The following is a 15,866-nucleotide window of genomic DNA, read 5'->3' on the forward strand; positions in this document are numbered from 1 at the left end:
ACAAAATTATCCTTCCTGAAAAGCTTAGACTATGAATGAAAAATACAGTTTCAAATAAAAAACAATTTAAGTGAATATAATCAATTATTTTACTCCCTTGAGTCTCATTTCTTTTTCCTTTTTCAAAACTCAGTCCTGATTGCTTTCATAAACCAAATTCCAAAGGCGTCTCCTTGGGATCTTACCTGAATCCAGATTGTGAATTTATTGTCAAAATTCAACCCCTGCGTATTTCCTTGTACAGAAGAAATAAAAGTTCAGGAGTTTCAAAGAAAATAAAACCTGTATCCATCATGTTATTTAAAGAAACCCTACACGAAAGAGCTCCCAAAAGGCCAGTTAAACATGAGACAAAAAAAAACCCAAAAAACAGTCAAGATATTCCTTGATAAGATCCATAAAAATTATCTTTAATTGATGCCAAATATGAACAGATCATAAAGTGACAGAAGCAAGTAAAATTGCATAGATGAAAACTATGCGCTTCAATAAGATTCTCAATTCATAACATTCAGCGTCCTCTACCTGACATATTAGACAGTTAGGGCAGGGGATGCACAGTAGGCCAACAAGAGACACATCCTCAACTCAAGGGATAAGCAACTGGCAAACTCAAGAAATAAAAGAATGCTTTTTCAGCTTCAATGGTTTGTTGTCCTGATGGTGCACTTGAAATTGATACACTCAATTGTTATTTTTGGCCTTGGTAATACTTTACCTTTACTATTAGAGGTATGTCATCTAGAGCTCATGATATCTACTTAGAGCTGCTGCATAGCACAGTGCACAGAAGAGAACAGTATTTCTACAAGGTGTGGAGGGGAGACAACTTTTGACCTGGAATATTTTGCAAGGTTGCAAGGGATTTTGTGTTTTGTTTTTCCCTACACCATTTCTTCTTCTCTGATTATGGTACAAAACTTTTCTATACTCTTTGAAGTCTCATGTCATAAACTCCTAGTTAGCTCCTAAATGAAAATAATGGTGACCAGGGCTAATCTCCTTAAAGCTAATAGTCCTGAGGTCAGCAGCTTCACCCCTTACATACACACGGACTTCCCAAGAAAGCCCAAGGTCATTTTGCCTGAGCACAGAGACTGGCATTTGATCCCAAGACCTCTAAACCTTACACCTATACCCTGAATGAGTTCACACAGTGACCCAAGGTAATGGAACAGTGTTGGTTAACTCAGCTCCTGTTCGCTTCTTTACAAAAATGATAAGTAATGCACATTCTTCTAAGGTTTACCTGAGTCATGCTGGACATGTTCGCATACCCTGAAATTCCATAATATAAATACGAGTACCAATACATTGCATGGTGGGCGAGAACCACCTCCTGAGATAGCAAGTGAACTTGGGTTGTGTCTGGTTTGAAAACTGTAGTTTATTTGTCTTCTTGAAATGAACATACACATTAAGATACTTCATCCTTCCTTGAAAAAATGAGAAGATAAAATGGCTGTTTGGTAGTTTATATGCTTTCTAACAATTTCATACTCTGGATGGTTACCACCCACCAATTCTCACCACTCCCAGGAATAAGTCATTCCTGAAAGGAAATGGGAAATTGCTTTCTGCTGAGGTTCTTTGTCTCCTTTCTGTTTGATCTGATCTCCCAAACAAGGAAAAATCAGTCATAAAATTATTTAAAAAAACATGTGTTTTGAGGTCTCCTATATTAAATGGGAGGGTTGGGAAATTTTGTACTGATGTGTCAGATGTTAAGAAATTTGAAAAATCTGTAACTGTACACCATGTGAAGAAGGTCCCTTATGGACTAAACCAAATATCTACTTAAAGAAATCTATTCCCACTTACCATTTAAAGGAATTAAAAAACTCTCAAGTGAGTCAAGATTGTGATGTCGCAGGTGCTTTGATTCCACCACAGTGGAGCCTAAACCTACTACACAATTTTATTTTAGAGAAATGATTGTCCATTGGCCAGACTTCAGAAGAAAGAATTAGCTATTGGTTCATTTGATTTTGCTAGGCTAACTCGCTAACACACTCTCAATGAACTGTTTTAACTGATAATTGAAACTCAGCTCTCAAGGGGGAACGAGGGAGGGCTGTGCACAGATGGGGAAGAGGAGATGCAAAAACAAAAACCTTTCCTGGTGACAATCTGTCTTCTACAAATCTGAGGACAGAGGAAATGAATGTCTTTGGTCTCTCTAATTCAGATCACTTGAGGTGAGTTAACCACTTCGGAGATTCTGGGATGGCTAATAGCCCTGGTGTGACCCAGCCCTTCCACTGTCACCCTATTGAACTAGGGCCCCAAACACTGGGAGGGCCGAGCTATGGCTATCAGCATGTCAGAAGTCTTCTCCTTCGGGAGAAAACAAGTATTCAGGATATGAGTCATTAAAGCTCAAGACTTAGGAAGGGGGTGGGAAGGTAAAAAGCCTGACAAAATAAATATGAGTAAGTAAACCAAAAGATAGTCATTACTAAATAGGCAGTTTTGTTAAGTGCACCTTCAGGTCTACAAAAACATTTCAGCACATTACAGTGCAGGGGTGAGAGCTTTGTGAAACTTCACATGCCTATGCTACACAGTCCCTATACTTCATTCTTACTGACTTGGTTGCAGTGAGCTGCAGATGGAGCAGCATTCATTTTCCCCCTACCACTCAAATTCATAACAACAGCTCATCCCCAGTCCCAGGCCAACAGGTTCACTGCATGCAGCACTTTTTCCTGTCACACATGCAGAAGAATCACCAGTCCAACATCTAACTACGAGAGGTATACCAGGCAGCCAAAGTTCATCTCCTCAGTCTTGGTCCCGTTTTCTCATCCTCTGACCCATCCATCCCACAGTACCGAGCGGATTATTGCTGTTGACAGAGTGCAGCGTTTCAAGCTCTGCGTGTCCTAGATCTCAGTGTCTAACTAAAAGATCACGATATCCCCAGAAATTTGGAAGCGGTTGCATTTTTTCCCAACTGGGGACTTTGAAGCAGGTAGGAAAGGAATAGCCAAGATGAGTCAAGATTCAAAAGAGAAGGAAACATTACAGGGGAGGGTTTGTGCAGTGGTCAGATGTGTGCAGTCCTTGGCTCCTCATCTTCCATGATGTTACATTAGTCTTACAGATCCACAGAGTAGCATAGGAAAATAAAATATCCATGTTCTTTCTTTCAACAGAGTGAACCAGCCTGGGTGGCACTCTAGTGTCTTCGTTTATTGCCTCACTGATAGTTCTAGGATAAGGTGAAGAAGGAATGGGGGTAAAGGGAAGATTCCCAGAAGAAACAGGGCAGAAATGCAAGGTGGTCAGCAGTAGGCAGCCACATGCTAAATGCAGAATGAAGATCCCCACTTGGTGTCCTTAAAAAGGCAGTGAGTGCCTCTCCATGGGTGGACAGCTGGTGGGCCCCCGAGGCCTGCGTTTTGTGGCTCTCTTTCGGCTAGGCTCAGGGTCTCAGCTGCTCTCTGGGCTGGATGCTGGGAGATGCTTGGCCTGCGAAGTGAGTGCCAGGTAGGAAGATCATAGGAGCATCATAGGAAATATCTCAAGAGACTGGACCAGGAGGGAGGGCCTAGGAAATGTTATGAACTGAGTGTTCCTTCCCATATGCACAATGATGCCAGAAAGATCAGACTATCAGAGATCTGCAAAGCGCTGTTGCTGACAGAGGAATACAGAAATGCACAAAAACACTGCATGGGACCTGAGGAAGCCCTGAATGTCCAGAGTGGCCCTCAATGGGAAACAAATTCCCAAAAAGTTTATCTTGGCTCTGGTGGAGAAGAGGAAAAAAACACACGAGTTCATGGTCCATGTCCAGTTCGAAGCTAGGTCTCAGGTCCCACATCAGGCTGCCAAAGGGACTCAGTCCAGTGGATGGCCAGAGAAACAGCACCCTCCTGGATCTCTCCTCTCCAGGGCTCAGGCGGCGTGGTCTTCTCACAGTGGTATAGTGAGACAGCGAGGATGGAAACAGGAAAAGCAAAATATCTGTGCCCCAACCCTTCCTCTCTTTGTTACATAACTTCTCAGCTGTGTTAATGGAGGCACTTTCTGCAGTTCGCTGTGGGTACAGGATAAAGGCACTAAGCAACTATTAAATCAATTGGTTAAGTTTCTTCAGGGTGACTCAAGGGAAGGGCTAAAGCCTTTACAGACTTCAAATCATGACTGCAAAAAGAAATCAGCTCTGCTTTGGATGCATACAATAGATAAACATTTTCATTTACATCTTAAGAATGCACCAAAAAACATGCAGTATTGCACCTTTTTTTGTTTGTTTGTTTTGCTTGTGTTTATCTTCAGCTAGAAATGATACTTGTTCTTAGGTGTTGCTATATATACCTTGATGACTTATTTAGTTTTCCATATAGCTTCCCTTTAAGGAATGGGCATATTGGTTCTCTCTCTGCCTACACCTGCACAGAAACCTGACATTTCCCTGAGCAAAGGCAGGAAAATTGATTGAGTTCCCCCACCCCCACCCTAACCCACCCCCACCCCCACCCCCATTATTTCTTTGGGCCCTTCATCCCACAAACTTGTAGTTTTTATTTATTTATTTTTATTTTTTTTACTGAAATCATGCATTAATTAATTCAAGGTACACCTTAATCAAATAGGCCATAATGCTGAATAAGAGAACATGCTTTGAGCTCCAAAAAGTTATTGTTCCCATCTGACTAACATATGCACTTAAATACAGTACTTTATTTGCTAATAAAATAGTTAATAAATAAAGGAGTGCACTTTTGGTGAATGCAAATGAAAAAGGACCTATTTTTAGAAGAGTCGATTCAAACGTAAGCTTATCCCCTATTGTCTGAGTTAACGTTCTCGGCATGCGATTGTAAAATAAATATCAGAATCAAATATGCTTACATTTAACTCCATTTGTGCTCTCTTGCAATAAGGAGGCTAAGGTTTTACATCCAGTTCTGGAGGCCAGGGATCAGGGTACAGGACCAGTGAGACAAGACCTGTGTTGGGCTCACCTGCAGTTGAGAAACTTAGCAGCACTGCAGATGAATCAATTAATTTTTATCTATTTCTTAGAGAATAGTTTGAATAGAAGGAGAATGGGACAAAGGGAGAACCCCTAAAGACCAGGACCAGCATCAGGTTGATAAGGTGCTTTGTGAACCAGTCTTAAGTAATTCTGTTTGTTTTTCCCCCCACCTTATAATATGCAGTTCAGTGGACCAAAATAGCATTGTTCGTTACCCACTTTAGCTGGTATATCATATTATATATCAACAGATGCACTGTCTTAAATGTACTGTGCAGTTTGCAAAGATTTTTTTTTATTGGAGTCCCATGCAACTTTTAATTTTATATTTCTAAGTGATCACCTGGTTCTTAGTTAAAAGAAAAAGTTAAAGAAGGCCAAGGATTACAAATGTTTCGGTCTTGGGAAGCATATGAATCTTATTTTACCTAGACTAGCTTATGGACTGAATTTTTTTAAACCAGTTTTATAAAATACACTTTCTTTTCCCATTTTTAATAAAATGAAAATAGGTGTTTTTTTTAATGGATCTTGAAAGCTTCTGGTTGGCCATCCCCAAAATCCACAATGCAATAATGCATTGACAGTTAAACAGAGCTTTCAAAGACTAGTAAAGTAGCGACAAAGAGTGACATGGGTCACCAGGGCTTTTGCTTTGCTTTTAAGTCTTTCAAGCTGCTAAGTGGGGCTTTTTTGTTTGCTTGGCTTTTTAAACATCGGTCAGTAGTTTGTTCTTATTAACGCAGTTTTGGTTGGCTGTGGTGCAATTGCCAGTTCTGATGTTGGCCTGTCTATAATGGGCTATGCTATTATTCATATCCTCTTCGATCTCCATGTACTCAGATTTGCTGAGAGTAGAGGAACTGCGCCGACTGAGGTCACTGTCAGAGGCTAAGTTAGGGGAGCTAACGTGGAGCAGCTGAGCCTGCTCTTCCCCCTCAGTTTCTCGGTGGTAGAAATAGTTGAAATTGGACACAATGACAGGTACGGGCAGGGCAATTGTCAGCACACCAGCGATGGCACACAAGGAGCCCACGATCTTGCCTCCAATTGTCACAGGGTACATGTCACCATATCCTACAGTGGTCATGGATACCACCGCCCACCAGAAAGCATCGGGGATACTGGAGAAGTGCGACTCAGCTTCTTCCGCCTCGGCAAAGTACACTGCACTCGAGAACAGTATGACCCCAATGAAGAGGAAAAAGATGAGCAGCCCTAGCTCTCGCATACTAGCCTTGAGGGTCTGGCCCAGGATCTGGAGGCCCTTAGAGTGGCGGGAGAGTTTGAAGATTCTAAAAACCCTTACCAAGCGGATGACCCTGAGGATGGCCAGCGAGGTGGCCTGCTCGCCCTTCTGGTTCCCCTCCTGCTCAGCTATCTCGGTGCCCAGGGTGATGAAATAGGGGATGATGGCCACGATGTCGATGAAGTTCATGATGTTCTTGAAGAAGTCCGCCTTGCTGGGGCAGGCGAAGAAGCGCACCACCAGCTCAAAGGAGAACCAGATGATGCACAGGGTTTCCACGATGAAGAAGGGGTCCGTGAAGAAGTTGGAGGTGTAGATCACCGTGGTGTTGTCGATGCGGTGGACAGTGCCCGTGAAGTCCTTATCATCCTTCAGCTCAGGCAGCGTCTCCAGGCAAAAGATGACGATGGAGATGAGGATGACCATGACCGAGACGATGGCGATGACGCGGGCGGCCCCCGAGCTCTCCGGGTACTCGAAGAGCAGCCACACCTGGCGCTGGTACTCCTTCTCGGGCAGGGGGCGCTCCTCCTCCTTGATGAACCCCTCGTCCTCCCGGAACTTCTCCATGGCCTCCTCGCCCAGCTCATAGAACTTGATCTCCTCGGAGAACATGTCCAGCGGCACGTTGACCGGCCTCCGCAGCCGGCCCCCCGACTGGTAGTAGTAGAGGATGGCGTCGAAGCTGGGCCGGTTGCGGTCGAAGAAGTACTCGTTCCTCAGCGGGTCGAAGTAGCGCATGCGCTTCTTGGGGTTCCCCAGCAGCGTGTTGGGGAACTGCGCCAGGGTCTTGAGCTGCGTCTCGAAGCGCAGCCCGGAGATGTTGATCACCACGCGCTCGCAGCACTCGTGGTCCTCGTGGTCGGCCAGCCGCGGGTAGCTGCCGTCCTGGGGGTGGCCCGGGGTGGCCGACGCCTCGTCTGCGTTCTCCCCAGACATCACCGTCATGGTGGAAGCCACGTGCAGGGGTGAGAGGCCAGGGGAAGGCGGGCGGTGGGGAGGACGGAGAGGGGAGGGGTGGGGGGGACCCAAGCGCCCCCCCCACCGGAGTGCGCGTCTCCCCCACGCTCAGGGGGGAGGGGCTTCAAAGAGCGCAGGGCCAGAGATCTGCCTCTTTGCTTCTGGCTCCCTTTCCCTCCACCCTGCCTTTGGCTGAGTTTGGAAACCCCTCGCCTGCAGCAGAGGGTGCAGCTTTTTTTGCAGCGAGTTGGGATGGGGGAGGGTTGGTGTTTCGTCCTGGTCCGAGGTGCCTTAACGCAGTGCTGTTCTAGAGGGCAGGGCCATCGCTTCGGGGGTCACCCTGGCCTCCCCTCCCCTCCGCGAGCCCTCCTAGGACCGGTGCAGAGCCAGCTCGGCAGAGCCCCTCTCCTGACACCCCCTCTGCTTCTCCTCGGCTCTCCCCCCTCCTACCCCTCTTCGCCTGCCGCCTTCTAAGCTCCCACCAGGGCGATCGATGGACGCTGCAGAGAAATAGAAAGTGATACGGAAGTAGAAAATCAGAAGCATTCAGATGGGACGGACCTACAGACACCGAAGAGCACAGACCCCTGTTTTTTCCAGAAAGCACTGGACTGTTGCTGGACAGACACACAGACAGACACACACAGACACCCGGAAATCCAAGTTTGGGGTTCTTCCATCCCACTTTCCCAAATGCCCCGCAGCCGATCTGTTTACAACTTCGTTAAACTAGAGATCGGAAAAAAGCGCCTGGAGGCGCTGGGGGAGCTCCAGGTCCCAGGCAGCACCCCCACACCCCCAGCTGCCCCCACCTCTCACCCAACCCCCGCTTCTGCAGCCCCGAACTGGGGAGCCCCCTACCTGGCCGGCCGGCTTGGCGCAGGGGCGGTGCTGAGTGGAAGGAGAGCCCGAGTGGGAATGCGGCAGGTCGCTCTGGCAGGACCCGGGCGGGAGCCGCGGCCGCCGCCGCAGCCGCCGCCGCGAGGCGCCGGGGCAAATTCGCCGCCCTCGCTCCCTGGTCCTATGCCCCTTCAGCTGGACAGTCGCCTTTCTGAGCCACTGCGGGGAAATGTCCATTCCCCGTCCCCATTCTCACCCGCTGTCAGCAACCTGGAGACGCCGTCCTCTCTCTGGTGCAGGGAGTTCCGGGGGATGCGAGGCGGAAAAGCAAAATGCCACCCTCTCCCGAAGCTCTGAAGCAAATGACGGAACACGGCACCCTCGCCCCCTCCGAACACTTTGGGAGTCCTTGATGCGATCCCAACGGAGGCGGGCGAGCGAAAGCTTGGGTCTACATGGCTCTCAGGTGCCCTCCGCTTCCCGCACCCCCGTGTGAACCTCGCCAGGGCTCCGCGGTGCGCCGGGAGCGGTTACGAGTGCCGAGTGGGGCAGGATGCGAGCGGTGGCCGGTCCGCTCGGTCCATTTCTGGGCGCTGCAAGATCAGCAGAAACCTGAGAAAGCGCCTGGAATGCGGAGCTGCGATTGGCCCACCCGGGCGTAGGTTGGGGAGGGCGGGGGAGGGCAGGAGCAAGGAGGTAGATGGAAAATATGAGGGGGTGGTTCCACAGAGGGGGGTTGCATTCAGTTCCCACTCTTGCCAGCACAGCTTTTTCCTTCTGCCAGAAAAGCAGACCCAATTCTTCTTTCCTATGGCCCGCAGCCCCGCACACGCAAGGTCCCTGGCCGTGACCTTCCCCGGGAATTGCACGTTTCAAATGGTCAGGTCCGACGCAATGCAGGCGGCGGTGTTCCTGGCAAAACTCCTCGGACGGGGTTGCGTTTGTGCAGTCCCACAGTAATCCGCGTTGCTGGCCGCGTTCGGCGTGCCATCTCGCCCCTCCCGCCGGGCGCTCTTGGCAGAGCCGACCCCGCTTCTCCCCGCCGTTCTCGGAGAGATGCGGACTTGAGGGAGAGCTCTGCAGTTGGGGATCACCTGGGCTTGTTTTACACCGTGTCACTGCGAGGAGGTGATGTTGAGAGTGTGTCCCTCTTTGACCCGCGACGGGAGTTGCAAGTTTTCTTAAGATCAGATTATTTTTAAATACTGATAATATGGCCAACCGCCAAAGGCTTCATGGTTTAGTGCGGTGATCTGCCAACCGGGTGCTAATTGGAACTAATCTGAGAAGCAAGTCGCCTGCCCACCTCCCACCATGTTCCTCCTCCCGCAGCTTCTTTTCCCGGCCTAGAGCCTCCACAGGGCCACATGCAAGGCGCGCAACTTCTTGGGGAAAGGGTCCGCACAGAGGCGCAGGGCAGCACCAGCCAGGGTGTGCGTGGTGCACCACCGAATGCAGCACCAGCAGTGCCCCCAGGGGCGCTGCGCCTCGGCGGCGGCGCGAAAGCCAGCAGCCAGCAGAGCCGGCACTTGGAATGCGGCGAGTCTCCAAGGAGCTGCCGGAGCCCGGAGTCGCTGCCGATTGGTCCCGCCCGCTGCGTTGGACCACCCCTTCGCACGACCGGATCTCCGTACCTCCTGCCTGTGCCGCCCACCTCTGTAATCAAAGCCGATAGCTGCGAGCTCTCCGCTCCCTGGTGGCTAGTGGAAAGCAGGGGCCTCGGCGGGGTTGCCCAGGCAGTGCAATAATTCTGGGTACGGAACTAGTTAAGTCCCTCCCCCAGATTCAGGCTCCAGCCTTCTTTACAGCAAAATAAAAGTATTTGTTCCCGCGGCTCCTCCGGATCCCTACCCCAGCTTTTCCTTTAGGAGCAAAGCTCTGCCCTTTTCCCACTTTCCACACACATATGCTATCCCACTAATTCTACCTTTCTGCACTCCTGCTTTACTGCTAAATAAATAAAAGAAAAAGAAAGAAACCATAAAGCTTTGCGCTACAGTACTGTCAAGTCCCTTGTTTTTGCTGCTGCTACTGCTGTGATTGCAGCTGCTGCTGTTAAAGCCCCATCACAAATAACCTGCTGGACCTGACAGACATTTTCGGACCAGGTCCTGGCAATCCTGGCTTCCCTACTCTGCTCCTGGGCCTCCCGCTCCCTTCCTTCTTTAAACACCTTTGCGACTGTCATCTCCCTAGAGCCTAGACTCCTGTGGATGCACTTGCCCAGATTCAGCTTTTGGCGATTGCCTTTCCAGAAGAGATTCGCAGGCTGAGTGGGATCACAGGTCACTAAATGTGGGGCTTTATTAGGGTGCATGGTAAGATCAGGAGCTTTGCCACATCCCTAGCGGATAGAAGTGTTTGCAGTGATGGCGAACCTTTTGAGCTCGGCGTGTCAGTATTTTGAAAAACCCTAACTTAACTCTGGTGCCGCATCACATATAGAAATTTTTTGATATTTGCAACCATAGTAAAACAAAGACTTATATTTTTGATATTTATTTTATATATTTAAATGCCATTTAACAAAGAAAAATCAACCAAAAAAATGAGTTCGCGTGTCACCTCTGACACGCGTGTCATAGGTTCACCATCACTGGTTTAGAGCAAGACTGGACCGCTAAGGAACTGGGAGAAAATTGTTAAGCTGGGGACTCATCATTCTTAATACAAGCCCGCCGTTGGTAAGGGTTGGGAGATATCTATTCATTCAACAAATATTTGCTCAGCCCCAACTATGAGTTAGACATATTGTAGCATTGGAGACACAGTAATAACTAAGGCACACTAGGTCTCAGACCTCACATAGATCATATTCTGGTGGGAGAAACAGATAATGAACAGATAAACCACACATTATAATGTTAGGTAAAGAAAATTAAGAAAAGGGGATAGAGACGAACAAATACAGATTGACATGGCCAGGAAGGCTCATGAAGCAGTGGCAAGCTCTCTGTAGAGGTAATATTTCAATAAAGAACCTCAAGAAGAGAGAGAGCAAGGACTAGGAAGATCAGGATAGGTGTAAGAGCCAATGCAAAGGTGCTAAGGCAAGGGCAAGCTTAACATGTTAGGGAGACAATGCAGCTAGAAGGGAGTGACAGGGAGGCTGCTGTAGAAGGTAGGTTGGAAAACTAGGCAGAGGGCAGAGAGTACAGGGCATCTCAGGCCAGTGTAAGAATATTTTATTTTATTCTGAGTGCAATGGAAGCTATTGGAGGACTTGGATCCATGAAGTAATATAATAAGATTTACTGTTTGTAAAGATTATTCTGGCTACAGGAAATGAGGCATGAGGTTGGAGGTTATTAAGTAGCACAGGCAATAATGGCTTAAATAAGGAAGATAGTGATAGGCTTATGAGAAGGGATTGGCATAGGATCACATTTAAAAAATAGAGACGGCAGGATTTTGGATGTGGGGCAAAGACATGTTTCAAGAATATATCCTAGGTTTGTAACTAGGTAGATGGTAATGTCATTTACTGGAAGCTTTGATTGGATGGTCATAATGTGAGCTACCCAGAGTCTGGTATCTCGTGTACCTTAGGTATTACTATATTGGGCAGTTGAGGCCCCTTCTCGGATTCTCTCTGCCTCTCCAATCTTCTTATGTTTTTTTAAAAAAATATTTTATTGATTTTTTACAGAGAAGAAGGGAGAGGGATAGAGAGTTAGAAACATTGCTGAGAGAGAAACATCGATCAGCTGCCTCCTGCACACCCACTACTGGGGATGTGCCCGCAACCAAGGTGCATGCCCTTGACCGGAATCGAACCCGGGATCCTTCAGTCCGCAGGCCGACGCTCTATCCACTGAGCCAAACCAGTTAGGGCACCTTTCCAATCTTCTTGCCTGTGGCCACTTGTACTGCCTCAGCCACTGCTGAGACAGCCAACTCTGTGTGGGCACAGAGCTCTGCTTCCTGAGGTTGACCACACTGCAATGAGTGGAATCTGGATTCCTCAAGACTGCAAAAATCCAGGTGAACAACGCAGCCATATGGAGGCATTAACTCAATGGAGCAGTGGGAGCTTGCCCAGTAGGAGATATGAGATAAGTTGAAGCCTATAGACAAATTCCTTCTCCTTTTATTCATTTCAGAGACAAACAACCACATAGTCTAATGACAAGGCTGCATCTCTTTGTGGCTCATGAAGCAGTGGAAAGCTTGGTAACTCACCACCTTGAATTGCACACTATCCTTTTTTATCTCACTTTTCTCTTTTCTCTCAGTTCCCTAGGGATCACACCTGCCATTAAAGCGTCAATCCTGTCTCAGGTTGTTTTCTATGGAACCTGAGCTGAGGCAGAGGGAATCCAAACTTCAGTTTGAGATATGTTAAGTCTGAGCTATCTGTTAAAAATCCAAATGACAATGTTAATAGGAAATTGGGCATATTAGCCTAGAGTTCAGATGACTGGGCCAATGAGGGTTTCTCAGCCTTGACACTGTTGATATTTGGGCTGGATACGTTTTGGTTGTGGAGGGCATTTTTGTTTTGTTATCCTATGCATTTTAGGATGTTCAACAGCATCCCTGGCCTCTACCTCTAGCTGACAATAGCACCTGCTCCCAGTTGTGACAACCAAACATGTCTTCAGACATTGTCAGATGTCTCTTGGGGGGCAAAATCATCCCCATTGGGAACTACTGGCATAGATGGTAGTTAAGCTAGGGCATTGAACCAGAGCACTTGGCATGAAGCTAGGAAGAGAAGAGGAAATGTCCAGAGATTGTGCCTCAGGATATCCTCATTCTTAGAGGCCAATAAAAGGAGAAAGAGTCAGCAAAGAAGAGCAAGAAAGAGTGAGTAGGAGGGCAAGCAAACCAGGAGAGCAGGTATTTGCAAAAGCAAATGATTATAGTGTTTTAAGAAGGAGAGAGAGATCAATTTTGTTGAATATTACTAATAGGATAAGTAGAATGAGGAACTTAGAACTGACTATTGAATTTAGAATAATTGAGTTGAAAAGAGATGAAGAGAGAAGAACTGATGATAGTGGGTAAATAAACTCTTGGAGATTTTGGGTCAATAGAGAAAGTAAAAAATGGAGAAATAGCTGAAGAAAGATGAAGGGTGACAAGACTTTTTTTAAAAGACAAGAGCTATTACAATATGTATTATTGTGTGCTGGTGGGAATGATTCAGTAGGAAAGGAAAAATTGTTGATGCAGTGGAAAAACTGGAGCAATGTTCTTGAGAAGGCAAAAGGAGAATGGGATCTAAGATCCAAAAGAAGGGATTGGCCTTGAAAAGGCCAGTTAGTCTACAGAAAAGGGGGGGGAGGGAGAGAGAGAGAGAAAAAGAGAGAGAGAGAGAGAGAGAGAAGAGTTCAGACACCAGTCGTTTAGTAGGTGTGTTTGTGGGAGTTTGTAGACATTCACTTATGCAACCAGAAGCAATTTTCTCAGTAAAAAAGGAAGCAAAGTCACCAGCTAAAAGTAGGATGGGAAGAAGGTTTTGGAAGCTGGAGGGAAAAAATGTGAACTAACCCAGGAGAATAGGAAAGTGAAAGGATATAGGAAATGAAGCAGGATCGCCTGGCAGTACCATCAGCTCACCTATGGTGATGGATGATGAATTTCAGTGACCAGGCCCGAGTGTCTGAGGTAAACTCAGAAGTGAGTCATAATAGAATTAGTTCTGATGATCATTTATGGTAAAATGTGAAACTAGTTCTAAAAATAGTCTCTGTTTTAGGATCTGTTTCTTAAGTGTTATGTAGGGATAAGGCATGACATGGCATGAGAAGAAGGGGTCTTACCAGGCAAAAATGTATCCATGTGGACTCACCTCAGATCCTGCTGAGGGCAGAGTCACAGACAGAGAAATAGTAGTCTTACAAGGTATGAAGTATAATTGTAAAAGGTAATATAGAACCACAGGAGGCAGGGAGGAAAGTTCAGAAGTCCACCAAGGGTTTACAATGACAATGAGTAGTATGGATGGCTACATTAGCCAGGGCTCCTCCTGTTGGCACTTATGATTGGGCTTATTTATGGATGGGCTCCAGGTGTCTGTGAACCCTCTGAAATTGTACACACATTTTTGGTACAAGTTGATAATTTTATTTATGAGTTCAAAGTGAGTTATATCAAAATCTCAAAGGGAGGTTATATTGGAAGAGTTAAAAAGCCTAGGATTTAAAATCAGAGATGAGTTCTAATTCAATCACTCTGATCTTGGACAAGTCACTCCATCATTTTACATCTTCATCTCCATATTTGTAAAATGTAATATCAATATCATAGGCTGCTATGGGAATAAAATGCAAATCAAGTACTGATCTGTGGCTGGCATAGAGTTAAATTTCTATGAAATGCCAGCTTTAAGAAAAAGTGACCATTTCATTAGACAGATCTTTAAAAACATTCACCAAGGCAAAGCAGGCCCTACATACTCAAGAATCAGAGAAAAGAAAAAATGTAAGAATCCTTACAGCCAACTTTAGCATTCAATCACAGGTGAATAACTAGTACTGGACTTTTCCTCCCACTAAAACCAGCCAGGACACTGGATAAAACACATAAGGCAACACTGGGTAACAGGCAGGACAGAACTGAGATCTCTTAGAAAAGGGAAACAAATGAAGTGGACTCTGTGATTGCCCTGGCTGTTTGCCTAGAGGTACTTTCCAGAGGCTACACAGGGAGATGGAACCCAAGCAGAGCCTGTTGTTCTGACTGAGTTAGGAAACAGAGACTAGAGTCTGGTGAAGCTGAGGTAGCTGAAAGTTATGAGGGGAAGTACTGAAGAGGAAGTAGTTCCACAGAGGAAAAGCACCAGAGTCTGTTGCTGAACATTAAGTTACACATGGGTATGTAGTAACACTCCAGGAGGCTGAGTTGATTTGATAGTCAAAAAGAAGTCAATGCAACTCACTCCATTAGGGTAATCATAGGGACTGTCATTAGATGCAGGAAAGCTATTTGATGAAAGTTAACATCCATCATGATCAAAACAAAACAAGTCTTTTAGAACAACTGGAAATAGAATTTCCTCAAACTGATAAAGGACAACTATAAAAAAACTATAACAAATATAACACTTAATGGTAAAAAGGTTGAAGACTTCCCACTAAGATTGAGAACAAGGCAATGATAGTCACTCTTGTCACTTCTGTTCAACATTGTATCAAAGTCCTAGTCAATGCAATAAAGTAATAAAAAGAAATAAGAGGCACACAGATTGGAGTGGAAGAGGTAAAACTGTTCTTCACATTCATAGACAGCATGGTTGTGTATGTGTAAAATTCGAAAGATTCTACAAAACAGTTACTAAAAATAATAAATTAATTTAGTAAGGCTGAAGGATACGAGGTAAATATACAAAAATCAATAGTAGCTCTAGCTAGCATTTATAAAAACATCAAAAAACATAAAATACTTACAGATTAATGTAACAAAATATGTCACTTATAAGATCTACAAAACATTGGGAAACTACAAAACATTGCTGAGAGAAATTAAAGAAGACCTAAATACATGGAAAGATATACTATGATTATGGGTTGGAAGACTCAATATTGTTATGATGTCAATTTTTCCCAAACATAGCCTTAATCACAATGCCAAAAGACTTGTTCACAAAAATTGCTTCTAAATAAAGCTGATTCTAAAACTTACATGAAAACACAAAGACCTTAGCTGATTTGGATCAGTGGATAGAGCATCAGCCTGCAGACTGAAGGGTCCCAGGTTCGATTCCAGTGAAGGGCACATGTCTGGGTTGTAGGCTCAATCCCCAGTAGGAGCCATACAGGAGGCAGCCAATCAATGATCCTCTTTCAATAAACTCTCTCTCCCTTCCTCTCTAAGATCAAT

The 15,866-nt window shown here is 45.9% G+C and overlaps 1 protein-coding gene across 1 annotated transcript; it reads right to left on the reverse strand.

The window, feature by feature from the left end:
- Positions 1-5,640: 5,640 nt before the first annotated feature.
- KCNA1 (potassium voltage-gated channel subfamily A member 1) lies at positions 5,641-7,217 on the reverse strand. The gene has a single exon (XM_023759942.1). The coding sequence runs from the start codon at positions 7,185-7,187 to the stop codon at positions 5,700-5,702; it is 1,488 nt and encodes a 495-aa protein (XP_023615710.1). The 5' UTR covers positions 7,188-7,217; the 3' UTR covers positions 5,641-5,699.
- Positions 7,218-15,866: the final 8,649 nt, after the last annotated feature.

This window comes from Myotis lucifugus, unplaced genomic scaffold, assembly GCF_000147115.1.
Source record: "Myotis lucifugus unplaced genomic scaffold, Myoluc2.0 scaffold_167, whole genome shotgun sequence".
Lineage (NCBI taxonomy): Eukaryota > Metazoa > Chordata > Mammalia > Chiroptera > Vespertilionidae > Myotis > Myotis lucifugus.